Source organism: Chrysemys picta, chromosome 7, assembly GCF_011386835.1.
Source record: "Chrysemys picta bellii isolate R12L10 chromosome 7, ASM1138683v2, whole genome shotgun sequence".
Classification (NCBI taxonomy): domain Eukaryota; kingdom Metazoa; phylum Chordata; order Testudines; family Emydidae; genus Chrysemys; species Chrysemys picta.
This window is the reverse complement of record NC_088797.1, coordinates 87,788,857-87,808,945: the sequence shown is the minus strand read 5'-3', so window position 1 is coordinate 87,808,945 and position 20,089 is coordinate 87,788,857. Positions and strand designations below refer to the sequence as shown.

General features: G+C 43.3%; 1 protein-coding gene across 2 annotated transcripts in view; it reads left to right on the top strand.

Annotated features, from left to right (window-relative positions):
- ADAMTS14 (ADAM metallopeptidase with thrombospondin type 1 motif 14) overlaps window positions 1-20,089 on the top strand; it is a 108,569-nt gene that overhangs the window by 16,451 nt on the left and 72,029 nt on the right. For both annotated transcript variants that reach the window (XM_065551961.1, XM_005281863.4), the window contains exons 3-4: window positions 10,720-10,876; window positions 16,205-16,401. In XM_065551961.1, the coding sequence (XP_065408033.1) occupies window positions 10,720-10,876; window positions 16,205-16,401 (354 nt within the window). The remainder of the gene's footprint in view (window positions 1-10,719; window positions 10,877-16,204; window positions 16,402-20,089) is intronic.

Genomic DNA, 20,089 nt, shown 5'->3' with positions numbered 1-20,089 from the left:
AAAGAAAAACCAGGCGAGGAGGCGATTGCAGCGTGGCGACGAGAGTGATGAGGAAATTGACATGGATATAGACCTCTCACAAAGTACAGGCCCCAGCAATGTGCAAATCATGGTGTTACTCGGGCAGGTTCATGGCATGGAACGTCAATTCTGGGCCTGGGAAACAAGCACAGACTGGTGGGACCGCATCGTGTTGCAGGTGTGGGATGATTCCCAGTGGCTGCGAAACTATCACATGCGTAAGGGCACTTTCATGGAACTTTGTGACTTGCTTTCCCCTGCCCTGAAGCACCAGAATACCAGGATGAGAGCAGCCCTCACAGTTGAGAAGCGAGTGACGATAGCCCTGTGGAAGCTTGCAATGCCAGACAGCTACCGGTCAGTCAGGAATCAATTTGGAGTCGGCAAATCTACTGTGGGGGCTGCTGTGATCCAAGTAGCCAACACAATCAAAGACCTGCTGATATCAAGAGTAGTGACTCTGGGAAATGTGCAGGTCATAGTGGATGGCTTTGCTGCAATGGGATTCCCAAACTGTGGTGGGGCGATAGATGGAACCCATATCCCTATCTTGGCACCGGAGCACCAAGCCACCGAGTACATAAACCGCAAGGGGTACTTTTCAATGCTGCTGCAAGCCCTGGTGGATCACAAGGGACGTTTCACTAACATCAACGTGGGAAAGGTACATGATGCTCGCGTCTTCTGGAACTCTGGTCTGTTTCAAAAGCTGGCAGAAGGGACTTTCTTTCCGGACCAGAAAATAACCATTGGGGATGTTGAAATGCCTATAGTTATCCTTGGGGACCCAGCCTACCCCTTAATGCCATGGCTCACGAAGCCGTACACAGGCAGCCTGGACAGTAGTCAGGACCTGTTCAACTATAGGCTGAGCAAGTGCCGAATGATGGTGAAATGTGCATTTGGATGTTTAAAAGCGCGCTGGCGCAGTTTACTGACTCGGATAGACCTCAGCGAAGCCAATATTCCAATTGTTATTGCTGCTTGCTGTGCACTCCACAATATCTGTGAGAGTAAGGGGGAGACATTTATGGTGGGGTGGGAGGTTGAGGCAAATCGCCTGGCCGCTGATTACGTGCGGCCGGACACCAGGGCGGTTAGAAGAGTACAGCAGGGCATGGTGCGCATCAGAGAAGCTTTGAAAACGAGTTTTGTGACTGGCCAGGCTACGGTGTGAAACTTCTGTTTGTTTCTTCTTGATGAACCCTCCGCCCCCCCCCCCCCCCCGTTCACTCTACTTCCCTGTAAATTAACCACCCTCCCCTCCCCCCTTTGAGCACCGCTTGCAGAGGCAATAAAATCATTGTTACTTCACATTCATGCATTCTTTATTAATTCATCACACAACTAGGGGGATAACTGCCAAGGTAGCCCGGGAGGAGTGGGAGAAGAGGGAAGGAAAAGGACACACTGTGGTTTAAAACTTTCAAACTTTAACACTTATTGAAGGCCAGCCTTCTGATGCTCGGGCAATCATCTGGGGTGGAGTGACTGGGTGGCCAGAGGCCCCCCCCTCACCGCGTTCTTGGGTGTCTGGGTGAGGAGGCTATGGAACTTGGGGAGGAGGGCTGTTGGTTACACAGGGGCTGTGGCAGCGGTCTCTGCTCCTGCTGCCTTTCCTGCAGCTCAACCATACGCTGGAGCATATCAGTTTGATGCTCCAGCAGCCGGAGCATCGACTCTTGCCTTCTGTCAGCAAGCTGACGCCACCTATCCTCTTCAGCCTGCCACTTGCTCTCTTCAGCCTGCGATTCAGCCCGCCACCTCTCCTCTCGTTCATATTGTGCTTTTTTGCACTCTGACATTGACTGCCTCCACGCATTCTGCTGTGCTCTGTCAGCGTGGGAGGACATCTGGAGCTCCGAGAACATATCATCCCGAGTCTGCCATTTTCTCCTTCTAATCTTCACTAGCCTCTGTGAAGGAGAAACATTTGCAGCTGGTGGAGGAGAAGGGAGATGTGGTTAAAAAAGACACATTTTAGAGAACAATGGGTACACTCTTTCACGTTAAATTTTGCTGTTCACATTACACAGCACATGTGCTTTCGTTACAAGGTCGCATTTTTCCTCTTATATTGAGGGCCTGCTGGTTTGGTGTGAGAGATCACTCACGCAGTGCCAGGCAACAGATTTCGACTTGCAGGCAGCCATGGTAAGCCACAGACTTTTGGCTTTTTTAACCTTCTTAACATGTGGGAATGGTTTCAAACAGTAGCGCCTACATTTCCCATACCAAGCACCCGTTGGGTTGGCCATTTAAAATGGGTTTGCAATGTAAAAGGAGGGGCTGCTGTTTCTGGGTTAACATGCAGCACAAACCCAACTACCCCGCCCCACACCCAATTCTCTGGGATGATCACTTCACCCCAGCCCCCTACCACGTGGCTAACAGCGGGGAACATTTCCGTTCAGCCGAGCAGGAACGGGCACCTCTGAATGTCCCCTTAATAAAATCACCCCATTTCAACCAGGTGACCGTGAATGATATCATTCTCCTGAGGATAACAGAGAGAGATAAGGAATGGATGTTGTCTGCATGCCAGCAAACACCGGGACCATACGCTGCCATGCTTTGTTATGCAATGATTCCAGATTACGTGCTACTGGCCTGGCGTGGTAAAGTGTCCTACCATGGCGGACGGGATAAGGCAGCCCTCCCCAGAAACCTTTTGCAAAGGCTTTGGGAGTACATGAAGGAGAGCTTTCTGGAGATGTCCCTGGAGGATTTCCGCTCCATCCCCATACACGTTAACAGACTTTTCCAGTAGCTGTACTGGCCGCGATTGCCAGGGCAAATTAATCATTAATCATTAAACACGCTTGCTTTTAAACCTTGTGTAATATTTACAAAGGTGCACTCACCAGAGGTCCCTTGGGTGCCCTCAGGGTCTGGGAGCACGCCTTGGGTGAGTTTGGGGCTTACTGGTTCCAGGTCCAGGGTGATAAACATATCCTGGCTGTTGGGGAAACCGGTTTCTCCGCTTCCTTGCTGTGAGCTATCTTCATTTTCTTCATCATCATCTTCCTCGTACCCCGAACCCGCTTCCCTGTTGCGTGATTCTCCATTGATGGAGTCAAAGCACACGGTTGGAGTAGTGGTGGCTGCACCACCTAGCATGGCATGCAGCTCCGCGTAGAAGCGGCATGTTTGCGGCTCTGCCCCGGACCTTCCGTTTGCCTCTCTGACTTTGTGGTAGGCTTGCCTTAGCTCCTTAATTTTCACGCGCACTGCTGTGCGTCCCTGTTATGGCCTCTGTCCTTCATGGCCTTTGAGACTTTTTCTAATATTTTGCCATTTTGTTTACTGCTACGGAGTTCAGCTAGCACTGATTCGTCTCCCCATATGGCGAGCAGATCCCATACCTCCCGTTCTGTCCATGCTGGAGCTCTTTTGCGATCCTGGGACTCCATCATGGTTACCTGTGCTGATGAGCTCTGCGTGGTCACCTGTGCTCTCCACGCTGGGCAAACAGGAAATGAAATTCAAAAGTTCGCGGGGCTTTTCCTGTCTACCTGGTCAGTGCATCTGAGTTGAGAGTGCTGTCCAGAGCGGTCACAATGAAGCACTGTGGGATAGCTCCTGGAGGCCAATAACGTTGAATTCCGTCCACACTACCCCAAATCCGACCCGCAAAGGTCAATTTTAGCGCTAATCCCCTCATCGGAGGTGGAGTAAAGAAACTGGTTTAAAGGGCCCTTTAAGTCGAAAAAAAAGGGCTTCGTCGTGTGGACGTGTCCAGGCTTAATTCGATTTAACGCTGCTAAATTTGACCTAAACTCGTAGTGTAGACCAGGCCTTAGGCTCCTAACACTTAGATCCCTTTTGGAAATTTGACATCGGCTCCTAAATCAGGTAGGTGTTGCAATACTGAGCACAGCAATGCCTATATATCTTTAAAAATCTGTACCTAAATGCCTGATTCAGTGATTTTCTTAAGCACATGCTTAATGTAGTATTCCCATTGACTTCATGGAGTCTCACTGACATCAGTAGAACTACTCATGTGAGTTAAGTGAAGCATATGTGTAAGAGTTTGCAGGGTCAGGGCTCAAAACTCTGTGCTTTATTACCCCATCTTTAAAAAAGGGAAAATAATAAATATTTACCTTTTATGGATATTATAAATAGAATTGGTTCAAACACCAACAGCAATTTCACAGGGGTTTCTAAAACTTAAACAAAAAATCTTTTGTTTTGTTTTTGGAAACAAAACCAAAAAAAAAAAAAATTCAGTGGAATTTGTTTTGTTTTTCAAATCAGCAATTTTTTTAAATGGATTTTTTCTGTTTTTAAATTGAAAAACTTCAAAATCAAAATGATCTGTTTGGAAATGATTGCATTGTGTGGCTTATCAAAATTGGCAATGGAAAATAAACTTTAAAAAATAAACAAGTCAAACTGAAAATGTCAAATGAAAGTTGAAAAATGCCAAACAAAATATGATAACCACATCAGAGAATAATTAACGTTACACTTTTTGTCAAAAAAAAAAAAATCTCAGAAAAACTTTGAAAAAGGAAAACCCAAACTGGATTTTTGAAAGTTTTCAATTTTGAAAAACAGTCTATTATTATTATTTTTTTAAAAAATTTTGTTCAGAAAATTTCAACCAATTTATTTTGAGCATTATGAAGTTAATTAGCACTTTGTAAATATGAAAAAACACTACCGAAATGAGTATTATTATTTATTAATCAGCACTGTTATTAGTAAGTGGCTAAGGGAAGCAGAAAAGCATTTAGCAAAGCGATGGGTAGGACAGACAAAACATGCATTATTTTTGTCAATTTGTGGCATTTATAGGAAATGGAAACAGGAGGTTAATTTTAATTTGATAATCAACTCTGATACACCATTCAAGCAACATACCCAACCTTTTTAAGTACAGGTCCAGCGGGTAGTAAGGCCCAGATCTTCAAATTATTTAGATTCCCAACTTCCACTGATTTCAATAGGAGTTACCCTGTGACTATAATTGCCAACAGTCTCTTATTACAAGGGACGCCCCTTATTTTTCATCTCTGTACAACAAGATTGGGAGTAACTGAGTGCTCCAAAAAGAAGCAAGAACTACGCCAGTGAATGTAGGTGAGTACTGATTATTATTATTATTTATTAATAATATCGGGAGGAGGGGTGGGGCGAGGGTGCTAAGAAAACAGTCCCTTATTTTTGAAATGCAATGTTGGCAACCCCCCCGATGCTTTGTTCCCTGCTACTGAGCTTTCTCCATATCTTGAAGACTTGACAATGGTGGGAAAGGATCTTAATACAGTGAAAGAGACAGCTGTAGCTAAAATTCAGGGTATGCAATAGCACCTTGTTCAGCACATTCCATTTATAGTACAAAAGTGATTTCAATAGGAGTTAGGCACCTAACTACCTTTGGGGATCTGTGCTTAGGTAATTAAATGTCACTCGTTTGCACTAAGTTCATGGTTGTCCCAGGATGCTGATTCATAGGGTTTTTCCCAGGTGATGTGTTGCATAAAAGGTATTTTATCCATGTTACATTTGTTGCCTTTAAATGTCACCAAGTGTCTTCAAGTATTTTTCAAATGTGTAGAGTTTTTAAAAAGTATAACATCTGTGAGTGCATAATAATGTTGTTAGGAATCTGAAGGAAAAATGGAGTAGGATGGCTTTGCATTTTTTGACAGTGTAATCCTCTGGTGCCGTTGTAATTGGGTTTGTGAAGAGCTGAGATGGTGGGCATCAGCAGGACACACAAACTGATGCTGTAGTACTACCCAGAAATGTGGAAGGGCCTGTGAAGCTGAAGGTTGCATGATATCTGCAACATATTACATGGCTCTGCAGTTACCGCATAGTTATGCAACTATCCCTTGTGTATCCCTTTTACATACTGTGACGGGTTGCATCACAGAAACCCCCTTGGGAGCTGCCACCCTATGTGCAAAGACTACCCCTGCTTCTGTTTTCCCTGCCAGCTCAGGACTCCAGCACCCTGTCTTGCTGAGCCAGACACTCCCGTCTGGCTCCAGACACAGACCCAGGGTCTGAATCTCTTGTCCCAAAGCTGCAAGTTACCTGAAAACAGCGTACAGAAGTGCGCTTGTCTTTAGCACTCAGATGCTCAACTCCCAATGGGGTCTAAACCCAAATAAATCCGTTTTACCCTGTATAAAGCTTATGCAGGGCAAACTCATAAATTGTTCGCCCTCTATAACACTGATAGAGAGATATGCACAGTTGTTTGCTCCCCCAGGTATTAATACATACTCTGAGTAAATTACTAAATAAAAAGTGATTTTATTAAATACAGACAGTAGGATTTAAGTGGTTCAAAGTAGTAACAGACAGAACAAAGTAAGTCACCAAGCAAAATAAAATAAAATGCGCAAATCTATGCCTAATCAAACTAAATACAGATAATCTCACCCTCAGAGATGTTTCAGTAAGTTTTTCTCAGACTGGACACCTTCCAGGCCTGGGCACAATTCTTTCCCCTGGTACAGCTCTTGTTGCAGCTCAGGTGGTAGCTAGGGGATTCTTCATGATGGCTTCTCTTCCTCTCTCTTCTCTTCCCCCCTTTATATATCTTTTGCATAAGGCGGGAACTCTTTGTCTCTCTGGGTTTCCACCCCCCCTCACTGGAAAAGCACCAGGTTAAAGATGGATTCCAGTTCAGGTGACATGATCACATGTCACTGCAAGACTTCATTACTCACTTGCCAGCACACACATATACAGGAAGACTCACAGGTAAATACAGCCATCTGCAGACAATGGGAGTCATCAAGATTCCAAACCATCATTAATGGTCCACACTTTACACAATTACAATAGGCCCTCAGAGTTACATTTTATATTTCTAGTTTTAGATACAAGAGTGGTACATTTATACAAATCAGATGATCACACTCGGTAGATTATAAGCTTTGTAATGATACCTTACAAGAGACCTTTTGCATGAGGCATATCCCAGTTACTTACATTCACTTATTACCGTATTTTCTCTAAAACTATCTCAGTTACATTATATTGACTTATTATCAAGTTTTTATAAAACCATATAGACTGCACAACGTCACACATACGTGTATGTATATGGCCTAAATTTTGTAGGTAGCATACTCTTGGTAGACTTACTAGGTAGATCCTAGGTGGTGACCAGTGATTTTTGGCTGCTCAAGTGGACATCTTAAAGGGGTCTGGTTTTCAGAAAGTACTGAGCACACACCATCAGAAAATCAGGCCCCTTTAAGATGTCTCAGGTTGGCCACCCAGAAACTGAGGCACCCAGAATCACTAGTGACTTTTGAAAATTTAGGCCTAAATCTATAAAATAATAAAATTCGCCAGGGATATATCTTCCTTCAAAGAGTGGTACATTTGGGGGCCTAACTGGGTTGACTGTTCCCTTAATGAGTGGCTTCAGCACTCCTTGGCCAATAGGATGGTGAGTTCACACTATATGATCAAAGAGGAGGAGCTGGCTTGCAAAGGTGAGAAGCCCATCTCCAAACACAGCCTTTTTCAATAATAGTGTAGGGAGTACAGGAGACTATAGGGAAGGCAAAGATCTCTGTGTTAAATGTTCTATTTTTAAAGTAGTGAAGTAAGGAAAAGTCCAAGAAATGACATTTGTGTAACGTGGGCTTTGTCATTAAATCAATCCTATATAATGTTGAATGGTCAGTGGATGTTTCCATGAGAAAAGCACAATTTTCATAGCCAGGAAGAATATTTAAAGAGAAATGGTATTTTAGGCCATTGTTACGATCCTAGAACAACTAAATATACCTATTTTCCTGGAGAAAAACTTGTTTCCAAAAGCATTAAGCAGCTAATAAAACTGAAGTGGGGCAGGAAATTTGGTGGAGTACAAGCAAGCCAGGTTGGCTAATGCCACAATGAATACAACTGTACACAAATATGAAGGGAGTCAAATGACACAGTCAGCTTGGAAGGGCCCCAGATTTGCCTTTCCTGTCCCTTCTAAATATGTCTCCCAAGTCCAGTCATTTGTTTGTACTTCTTGTAAAACAGTGCTTTTCAATGCACTTAAAAAAAAATTCCAGTAGCGTAGAACTGATGTGTAATCCAGTATGTACAGCCCTAGCACTCATAGGCAATATTATAGAAACAAACCAGTATGCTCAGCCTGGTACTCACAGGCATTCATACAATAATAAGCCAGTGTGGACAGCCCATCATTCATGGGCAAGCCTGCAGGAACAAATTAGCATACATGTGCATGATGGAGGCCAACAACTTTCATAACATGACAGTGTTAAGTTTCAAACTCCTGAAGGAGCCTGTTGATTAATAACGAGGGGAAAAAAAATTTAAAACTGTGAAAGATATTTAGTCCTGCTGCTGAGTCTCCAAGGGCACTGTGATGTGTGTGTTGTGAAAGAACTTGTTTCTTGGTCACTGGATGAAGTAAAAGTGATATGATATAAGGACTTGGTGACCGCTAGACCATGGTACTTGTTTTTGCTAAAACTAAGTATCTCTCAGTGTGTGATTTCCTTTTGATTGCCTAAGGTCCTAGACAGCTGGAGTTTCAGTGCATAACTGATTTGGTCAATTTCAAGGTAAATTTAGTGGACACTTAATGCTAATTAAGAACATGTGGTAGCCAGAAAACATTTCTAATAACATTTGTTATTTCATAAATTTTTTCCTTGTCTGGGAGGTATTACTAGTCGTAATACTTTGTATTCATAAAGTGGTTTTAATCCAATGTTCTCAAAAGGCTTCATGGCCAAGGATGGTGATCCTCTTGTAGCTGTGAGTGGAGTTAATATGTTTGGTAGAATGGCTCATTTCCCTCTTTGTCCTCATCTTCTCTTCTTTGGGGAGGGCCCTGGAGGGTTGCTAGAATTTGAAAGCAGGAGTGCATGATAGATGATGGATCCCAGGGTGTGGATGAGTTAAATAGAAACACTTGTAACTGATCAAAAGAAAAGGGATTTTGTAACCACATAAGGAGCTTAGTTTGAAATTGTTTTTTTCATTCATTCCTTTTCCATCAAGAAGGAGAAGTTGAGGGACCTTTTATGACAGCCGGTGGTCAAGAGTCAAAGGAAATTAAACAGCTAAAAGATGCCCCACTCAGTCTGTCTTCTCTGATATATTGTCAATCAGTTTTGCAAAACAAATTTGATTTGAATAGATACCTCTCTTGAGTCTCCCAAGGAAAGTACTGCTACTTGGACTGATGGAAGGGTTGCAGATGAAGGCCCTTCATGGAGAGTGATGAATTGTTCCTATACACGTTACTGTAAGGGGAATAAAGGGGCATGGAAAACAAAGGGAAATTATTATTTGTATTGCAGTAGCACCTAAGGGCACCAGTTAAGGATTGGGGCTACCTTATACTAGGCACTCTACAGACGCATAGTAGGACAGTCCCTGCCCCAAAGAACTTGCGATTTAGGTTATGACAAGATGCAAAATGTGAATGATACAAAGATGCTGTCCAAGGCAAGACAGCAGTAAAGTGAGTACATCATTGCACAATAGGAACTAACCAGCTGTATTGTAGACATGACAGTAAAGGTATTTTTAAGGAGATATTTGAAGGAGATAAGGTGGAGGCTTTGTGGATCTTTTCAAGGAGTTTTTCCCACTCATAAGGAGTGGCATCAGAGGAAACATGGAGGTGTTTGAGAAAGCAACATACTGGCAGATGACAAAGGCTAGTATGTTGGTAAAGAACAGGTGGAAGTTGACATTATGGTAAAATGCATCAAATGGATAGGGCAGAGCTTAATTGTAAAGGGCTACAGATGGAGATAGCAAGCTTGCCCTTCATGTGGTGGAGAAGGGAGAGCCAATGGAGGATACAAGGAGGGGATATCTGCCCTATTGGGGCTGAAATGGGAATTTCTGCACAGTTTTGAGTGAACAACTCTAAATATTGGAAAGGCGTTTAAAATGGTTTTGAGAAGTATCTAAAGGATCTAAGGCAGTATCATAAGGATTATTCCAATCTTTAGGGGTTAGTATGTTTTTCTAAATTATCATGGAACATAAGACAGTGTTTTGGAGTAGAAACAACTGAATATGTCACTAAATTTCTCTCTTTGTTGATGTGCATTTTATTTTATTTTATTTTATTGCGCGCACAGGTGTACTAGCCTCTTCAGAGAAAATTCACGGAAGACAGGTCCCAGCTCTAAAGAGCTTATGCCATAAGGGACCAATACTGCCACACTCATGGTTGAGTAATACCTTTCTGTGCAAGTAGTCTCATCAGTTAATTTCCAAATTCCATGAATATTGGCAAAAATGTCTCTGGCAATAACGTGAGGTCTGAGAAGGGTAGGCTAACGAATGTGCAAGGGTGTACCTTTGAATTTAAGGTCATAAGTAAAATGAATTTGCTGACTTCAAATTATCTTGATTTCCATCACCAGCTGTCATTGTTGGTAGTTTATTAATTAAATACAGTATCCAAGTTTACTCTAGGAGTTGGCTGTTGCACATGAGACTTTTGCATTTTTTTCCTTTTTCTTTTTTTGCAGCGAGCAGTGATGCTCTAGTGTTAAAGAGTTTAATGCAAATTGCCTTGGTCCACACTATTATGGGGGTGGTCTTGTATTCTGGGGTTTCACTCCATGTCTGCATGTTCTCTTTAATGCACTCTTTTAGCAGTACCATGAATGTATATATATTTTCTTTCTTTCTTTCCTTTTCCCCTCTCTGTTTTGTGCATTCTAGGCTGGCCTGATTCGGACAGACAGTAGTGAATTTTTCATTGAGCCTTTGGAGAAGGGGCAGCAGGAGAAGGAAGAGAATGGGAGGGCACATGTGGTCTACCGCAGATCTGCCGTCAGACAGGAAAGAGCAGAATCACACAAGGATCTTCATAATGAAGGTAGGACTCTGTGTGTGTGTGTGTGTGTGTGTGCGCGCGCGCGTGTGTGTGACTGTTTACTACATGCTGCATGCACATGCTTCATTAGCTCTGGCTGAGCTGTGCTAGGGCACGAAATCTGATTGATAATGGGAGCTTTCAGCAACTTTTGTGTTTCTCTGATCCAGATGTATATTTGTCCATGGTGCTTCTTAGAGTACCTGGGCTGCTCTAGATTATGCTTGGCTACCCATAGCTCCCACGGAGCTTTCTGGTGGTTGACAATCACTGCTAGCCATGCTGTTTGCTCAGCCATGATACCTGTGCTGGGAAATGGGAGGAATCCTGGTGAAAATCCTTTGGAGCTCAGTTAAGCTTAATGGCCTCTTTATGCCCTAAAGCACCAGAGAATTTGGCAGCTAGAATCTCCTAAATCCAGTGAAAGTACCTTGGGATGAATCGGCTCCATAATTTTGTTCCAGTGAATGGAAATGATTTGTGTTTCATCTGTAGAAAAATAAAAATGCAGGTGACTGGGTGCAGAGAAAACCCCAAGTCTCCTCTCCTGGATAAACATTGAAATGGAGAAGTCTGCTGTCACTGAGTTCATTTATTCTCTTCAGTATGATAGGGCATGCTTTTGAATTCTGTACTGGTTTCAATGCAATTAAAGATCTGGTACTTGGCCATAATGCCGTAAGGATGCCTTTATTGGAAGACCAGTTTTAAGAAACCAGTAATGATAATAGTAATACTTTGCATTTCTATAATACCTTCCACCTGAAACTCTCAGGGTGCTTCATGAACAGTAACTGATTAAGCCTCACAGTACTCCTGTAAAGTAGATTTTGTTACCAAGACAGTTAAGTGACTTTCTCAAGGACACATGGGGTCATTGTCAGAGATGGGATTAGAAATTAGGTCTCCTGATTTCCAGTCCTTGTTCTAAGCACTACTCCCCCTGGATCCCTGTATCTCAGTGTGTCAATGGAGCTGGTGTCTGGGGATAACAAAGCTTATCTGGTTCATGGGTGTAATCAGTCTCATTTTCATTCAGTTATATTTGCAAAACTGGTGAGAGATCACTGTAACTGCCTGGAGCCCAGACTAGATCACGCTAGCCTCCAATATCTATAGATCACCATTTACCCTCAAACAGAACAGGAGTACTTGTGGCATCTTAGAGACTAACAAATTTATTTGAGCATAAGCTTTTGTGGGCTACAGCCCACTTCATCAGATACATAGAATGGAACATATAGTGAGGAGATATATATACATACAGAGAACATGAAAAGGTGGGAGTTCCCCTATCAACTCTAAGAGGCTAATTAATTAAGATGAGCTATTGTCAGCAGGAGAAAAAAAAACTTTTGTAGTGATAATTAAGATAGCCTATTTAAGACAGTTTGACAAGAAGGTGTGAGGATACTTAACATGGGGAAATAGATTCAATGTGTGTAATGGATCAGCCATTCCCAGTCTCTATTTAAACCTAAATTGATAGTATCTAGTTTGCATATTAATTCAAGTTCAGCAGTTTTTCGCTGGAGTCTGTTTTTGAAGCTTTTCTGTTGCAAAATTGCCACCTTTAAATCTATTACTGAGTGGCCAGAGAGGTTGAAGTGTTCTCCTACTGGTTTTTGAATGTTATGATTCCTGATGACAGATTTGTGTCCATTTATTTTTTGCATAGAGACTGTCCGCTTTGGCCAATGTACATGGCAGAGGGGCATTGCTGGCACATGATGGCATATATCACATTGGTAGATGTGTAGGTGAATGAGCCCCTGATGGCATGGCTGATGTGATTAGGTCCTATGATGGTGTCACTTGAATAGTTATGTGGACAGAGTTGGCATCGGGCTTTGTTGCAAAGATAGGTTCCTGGGATTCCTGGGTTCAGGAATCATAACAGTCAAAAACCAGTAGGCAACTATCTTCTTGGCAGATTTACATTCAGCATTGATTACTGTTAGGGGGTCCAATGAGAGTTAATGCCTTAGAGTTTGAAGTGAGGCTAAGGTACTAGTTAGGTTTAGTGTTTTCTGTAGGTTTTTCCTTTAAGTAAAATAATTGGATGGTTTGGTCTGTTGTCCAGAGAATCCATAATTGCAACATTTGGAACTGATTCAAATTTCAATTTTTTTCTCCCCCTTCCCCCCTAGCGGCAACAGGAAAAGGTGAGACTTATCTTTAAAATAAATTGATTTTGCTGTCAGCCACTTCTTCCCCTAGCACTGAGATAAAGAGACGAGGCCAAGAAGAATGGATAAAATAGACAATCTCACATCTTATGAGCTAAAGCACCAGGGTAAAATGGAGCTGGGATAAGGGTGAATTGAGGTTAGGATGGCTGGTTCTGTTTGTAATTTTGCAACTTTTTTGATTTGAAGACAGATGTGTAGATGCAGGTTTTTGTTTTAATTTAATATACTTAGTGAAATTAGGTGTTGATTTTTTCTGGATGTAAATAACAATCCCTAAATCTTCCTTTTCCTGAACTTTTGTCCTGTGTCTTGTCTTCTTTGTGTTTGTCTTTTCTTTTTTAGATTGTTAGGTCTTTTGGGCATGAGGCATGACTTATTTATAGCCCTGAGCCTGTAGACACTTAAGCATGTGCTTAACTTGACACACATGAATAGTCCTGCTGACTTCTTTACTTGCATGCATAAGGTTAAGTGTGTGCAGAAGTTTTTTTATAGGATCAGGACCAAAGTTTGTAAAGCACTGGCACTTTGTATGTGTTTGAGTAAGAATTAACATTCTTTAGCATTATCTCCTTCTTGTAACATCATACTCATTTCCACAGCTAAAAGTTGTGTTGTTATAAACACAGCATGGAATGGAGGCAGGAGCAAATACATCTTAACAAAGAAAAGATCCTATTAGCAACCCTATGTACTTCAGTAGTAAAGAAAGAGGTGAAGAAACACACCAAAAATGCAGCACATACCGGGAGGAGAATTACCTCTAAAAAGAATGGGATTTTAAAAGTCTTCCATGTGATGTCAGCTGCTCTTTAAGATTAAGTATATCTCATAACATTTTTTTGCAAAGAGTCATGAAGCAATAGGGGCAAAGAAAAGGTGATGAATGACTTATTGGGACTGTTGGTTGGAGATGGAGCCTTTCATGTTTGTTACTAGTTCTTGTTTAGAGGAGGCTGGAGGATTGGAATGCTCCAGAAATGTTGGTGATGTTGATGCCATCCAGAAATCACTCTTTCCTGTGTGGATTCAATCAGTCTGATTCCATTACCCTGCACCTTGTCTTATCATTTACACTACTGTAAAGTGGATGTAAATCACTACCCCATCAGAATGGGAATAAGTTACCCCCACTTTGCACTAGTAATAGCGCAGGGTGCAGAGGAAGGGGGAATCAGGCCCTGCAAATCACCATCACTTGTTGGCTATGTGGTGGGTAATCAAAGCTGCCAGTCAGACACCTTTCATGAGCACTAAATTCACTTTAAAAAGAAAGGCTTTACCATAGGAAGAGTGAGTACATTACCTGAGGCAAAGCCCACTGGCTGTGTTTACTTACTTGCGCTCTTGTTGGGTCTTTCCCATCTGTCTGCACATTCTATGCTGTAACCAGGCACCTGGCCAATGAGGACATCATGTAAGAGTGGATCGACAACTCTGGCGCAAATGTGTGATGTGTCTGTCAAAGCTTGCTCTGTAGAAAGGAGAGAGGATAAAAATAGAGAAGGAATTTCTTGAAACATTGTGACTGGATAAGTTATTTTAAAGGTGGTAGGATGGGGGTGTGGGGCCAAAGTCTGAGTTGTGGTGAGAGCTTAGCTTTTTGCTTTGCTATATTTAATGTTCTTGACCAATGTTAAATACAGTTTCACAGCTTGGGCCTCACAGTCTTCATCCATCTGCTTGAAAACGAACTCCTCATTGGCAAATACAAAAATTCCTGCAAGATGTGCTGTGCGGAGATCAGAGCTCTTACACCAGAAGAGAGAGATGCTTTATGTGACTCACTGTTTGGAGCAATGGAATTCTCTTAATGTCATCTAGCTTTATTTAGCTAGATGACGTTCCCAAATAGGGCACAAGTATCAAAGAATCACGTGGCTATCAAGAAGCTTGGGGGTGGAGAGCTTGCTCAGCTACTCCATAAGTTATTATTGTCTTCAGAGAACCCTTAAAACTCATTTTGGGGGCACTTACTCAGATTTTTGGCTTGAGTGGTGAATTTAGTGTTGAATTTAGTGAGGAGTGGGATTGATAATGGTCCTGCTTCCCATGATGTTAGTGTCCTTGGAAGTCATCTCCCTTTGATGTCTAGTCTTGTACCTTTCACCACCATGATAGTCACTTTTAAAATAAAACATGCTCCAAGTCCTTAACTCATCTTTTCTGGTTTTGGCAATGCCTGCTCTCAGTAGCCACTAAGAGGTGCTGCTTCCAGAAATGACATCTGATGGATTTTGGCTCAGCTCCTCAAAGGTATTTAGTTGCCTGTTTCCTATGCCTTTGGGGATCTGGGTCTTAACTTTCTGTTTCCTTTTGTCTCCCTTTGATCACTCTTCTCATCTCCTTTCGCTTTCCTGCATTCTCCTATATATATTGCCTGTCTATGGTCCTTCTTATGTGTATCGTACAACTCCTAGCACAATGGGGCCCCAATCCTGGATACAAACACTGAACAGTAATAGTGAAGGTGAAGATGCATTCTTATTTCTGTCATTAGAGATTTTAAGCAAGATAGTAGCCAAAAAATGTTCAGAATGTTGGACTTGCTGTTTTCCCATCAGGGAGATGATAACATGTCACTGCAGAAATAGAAAGCATCTGAAATAGCCACTTGTTCCAATGTTATTGGCAGAGGTGGGGAGAGAGTAGGCACAGTGTGGGGTCTCAAGGTGTATGCAGACATGGGGAGTGACATTCCTCTTGGCACCCAGGATGAGCAGTCCTTTGGGCTTGGAGAAGTCATGACTGCTAGAGAAAGCTGACATTAGAAATGGCTGGTTCTGGGCCTTGGAGCCAAAACTGCATTCCAGTTCCCCAGTGAATAAAAACTGGAGCACACATGCACCTTCTCCTTAAATGGAATAAAAGACCAGACACTGCAGCTTTGTTGCTAAACAGCCACCAGACACTTCTTTATTCCTCAGGCTGATAAAAACGTGTCTTTCCTCTCCCTCTCTATACCAGTTCATAAGCCGACCCCCTTCTCTGGTGCTTCCCTTTTTTACTACAAAAATTCAGCTTATGAATGAGTATATATGGTAACTATTAGAACCAGGAAACATTGCTAAAGCCACATTGTTCTGCATGAAGCAGCCTTGAAATCGCTCACCATTTCCTCTTTCCTCTCACCTTTCAGTTCCAAGCTTCAGTGTGGGTGAGCTCCCAAACTCACTGGACCTGATTGAAGACCGGCTCGGTGAAGTGGACAGGAAGAGACGCCACGCCAAGAAGGATGACTACAACATTGAGGTCTTGCTGGCAGTGGACGATACAGTTGTGCGGTTCCATGGGAAGGAACACGTCCAGAATTATGTCCTCACACTCATGAACATAGTGAGGTTTTCTTTTCTTTTGTTGTTTATAAAGCACTGGTCCTAAAAGGGATGTGGGAGGTTGCGGGGTTTGAGTGGATGCAAATAGAAATTGGTAGTGATAATTACTATTGAAAGCATTGCTTTGTTTACATACACAGTGTGTATGATTTCAAATAGTGGCAATTCTATAGCCAGTTTATTCACTAGCAGTTTGGCTGAGTTCTGAATATGAATAAGTCAACTAATCCAGGTATATTTCGGTGTGCCTTTGGAAGAGAGATGGATTTGCCTGATGAAGGCTGTTGGTTCTCCTTTCTGGACTTTGAAGAGGAATTTTCACACTGGGGTCAGACAGGAGACAGAAGGGGCCTGTGTACAAAAGTTTTATTTTTAGTGTAATTTTCCCCTCATTCTTGGATATTTGGATCAGAGTTCAGGGTGCCCTCCTAGCTGTAGGGTGTCCTGTAGTGAAGCCCTTATGCCCTGTTTTGCCATCACAGTCTTCTGACACAAAACTTATTGTGATGTCCCAAATCTATTGTTCTGAAAAACAAGCTTTGAGAAGGGTTGTCTTTGACACTTAACAAATGATGAAAAGTGGATATGCGGCAAAAATGGTTTTATACTCATCTCTGTGACTGTCTCAACCACTGCAAAATGGCATACTACTGGGGCATGGATCAGTGTTCACGTGGCACTCCCCGTCAGTACCCAGCCCAGGCCAGGGAAGCCATTGATTCAACCAGCAGACCAAACTCAGTGATGAATTCTGGTCACGTGCCAGCTGTGGCATGTTGCACATATGCTAAAAAGACTGTATAGTGTCCTCCATAATGTTACTAGTCTGTATTGATCAGTGGGTGTGGTTTTCTTAATTCACCGTAATCCAGTTGTGCTATTGCACCATCAAGCTGTATGTGCATTGTCACTGCAGCGTGTCTCAAAACTGCTTCCTAATCTGTGCCTCTTTTGTTCCTGGGAGTCCCAGGAAGGGGAAGTAGTAGGGTTACCATATCTAATAAATAAAAAAAAGAGGACCCTCCATGGGCCCTGGCCCCGCCCATTCCCCCACCCCTAGCCCTGCCCCAACTCTGCCCTAACTCCGCCCCCTCCTCCCTCCCACTCCCAGCCACGCGGAAAGGGCTGCCCGAGTGCTACCGGCTTCACGGTTTGCCGCGCAGCCCCCAGACCCTGTGCCCCCGGCCGGCGCTTCCCCAGCGCAGCTGGAGCCCGGGAGGGGAAGCGCCCAGCCGGGGACGCAGGGTCTGGAGGCTGCCCGGCAAACCGTGAAGCTGGTAGTGCTCGGGCTTTGGGCAGCCCCTATGCCTCCGGACCCTGCGCCCCCAGCCGGGCACTTCCCCTCCCGGGCTCCGGCGGCGCAGGGTCCGGAGGCACGGGGGCTGCCCGAAGCCAGTAGCACTCGGGCAGCCCGGCTCTTAAACAGAGCTGAAGAGTTGGGGAGGAGCAGAGCCACCGCGGCCGGAGGCTCTGCTCCTCCCCTGACTCTTCGGCTCTGTTTAAGAGCCGAGCTGCCCCAGCGCTACCGGCTTCGGGCAGCCCCCATGCCTCCGGACCCTGCGCCGCCGGAGCCTGGGAGGGGAAGTGCCCGGCCGGCGGCTGGGGTCCGGAGGCAAGGGGGCTGCCCGAAGCCAGTAGCGCTGGGGCAGCTCGGCTCTTAAACAGAGCCGAAGAGTCAGGGGAGGAGCAGAGCCGCCATTTTCCCGGACATGTTCGGCTTTTTGGCAATTCCCCCCGGACGTTTTATTATATGATGAACAACAAATACTACAAAAGTTGTGCCAATCAAGAAATGTCAACTAGTGATATTATTATGCATCAAGACTTACGGTATTACCTTTTCATCTTTGAGCCACTTCTTCTTTTGTATGGCTTTGGAAGTGAGCTCTGGACGGAATGGAACTCTGAAATGCTACCCTGAATTCGATGCACACGGTGATTCACAGTCTGTGATGAATGACCATAAGTTATATACAAGAATTAAAAATAAATAACAAAAAACTTTGAACGAGACACCTGAGCTTGTCTTGATGCGCAGAGTCATTTAACCCTGGGAGGAAATGTTATCAGTGCCACTCTGAGCTCTTGCTTCACTGACCTCAACTGCTCTCTTTGGTTGTTCTTGATGTAAGTCAGGCTTGAAAAATTTAACTTGCACAGGTTGAAAAGGGCAACAGAATGGAGATACTATGGTCAGAGATTACAGGATATTCTCCTCCCACCTTCAACCAGAAAGAGTCCCACGGCATATCGTGAAGCTTTATTTTCAAAATGTGATCCATCCTTAATTCAGCAAGCTGACCTTGAGCTGTTATTGTAACATTCTTAGCGCTTTGCATTGCAGAGGAACTGTAAGGATCTTGGACCAGTCAAAATCTTCTCTATTAATTGAAGGAAAATATTAACTGAATTTTAATTCCAGACTTTCCAAATGCTCAGAAACAACACTGACCAAAATATTGCCAGCAGGATCTGCTGCATTTGCCAAGGGGAACATTTCTATTGTTCCTTTTGCTACTTTTTCATGCCAGAGGGCTAACTTATACCTAAACCCATGCAGTTTATCCATGTTGGAGAGAAGATGCTCATTTCTACCTTGCATTTTCCTGTTCAGCTCATTGAGGTGGCAGAATGTATCAGACAGGTAGGCAAGCTTTGCACACCATGCCACATAAGCGATCAAGTCCGTGTACATTGATTTCTCCGAAGTTAGGACCATTATGATCTCCTCTCTCAGCTCAGACAAGCATGAGAGAACTTTTCCCTGGGAAAGCCAGTGTACTTCAGTGTAGAAAAGTAAACTCTGGTGCTCTGCTTCTGTTTCCTTACACAGCAAGGAGAAAATGCGTGATTTTAGGCCCGCGATTTTATAAAGTTAATTAGTTTTACTGCTCCATCTAACACTGAAGACATTTCTTCTGGCAGTGTTTTGGTGATGGGAACTTCATGGTGCAGGAAACAACGCATCATCAACACATCTGGGTTTTGTTCCCTGGCCTTGTTTACAAACCCCTTCACTTTGCCAGTCATGCAGGTTGCCCCATTGGCACAAACACTGATACAATTTTTCCAGTGAAGTTCTCCTTCCTCAAGGTAGGCTGTTGTCACACTGAATATATCCTCTCCAGTCACATGACCTGGCAGTTCTTTGCAAAATAAAAAAAATTCTTCGATACTATCTCCATCAACTTATCTTATGTTAGCCAAGAGTTGAGCATGGCCACTGATACCTGTTGATTCGTCAAGCTGAAATGCAAATTTTCCACTTGGTTTTAATTTTTCTTCGAGCACCATCTCAATATCACCTGACATCATCAATGCGGTGACTTATCTTGTTATCTGATAGGGGAACTCTTTCAATTTCCTTGATTGCATGTGCACCTAACATTACTCTCACGATTTCTTTGCATGCTGGTAAAATTAATGTCTCTCCGATTGTATGTGGCTTTTTTGCCTTTGCTACAAGTTCAGCAGCCATGTAGCTTGCTTCCAGTGCTTTGTCAGAAACAGTTGCACAGTGTATCACAAGTCATGCTTGCTTCTCATTCTGGTCCCTCAAATGTGTAAAACAAAGTGTGTCCTTCTTGGCAAGGGATGAATGTTTGCTTGTAAGGTGTTGTTTTAACTTATTTGGCCCCATGGCATTGTTTGAGAGATTCTCCCTGCACATAAGACAATATGGAAGAGTG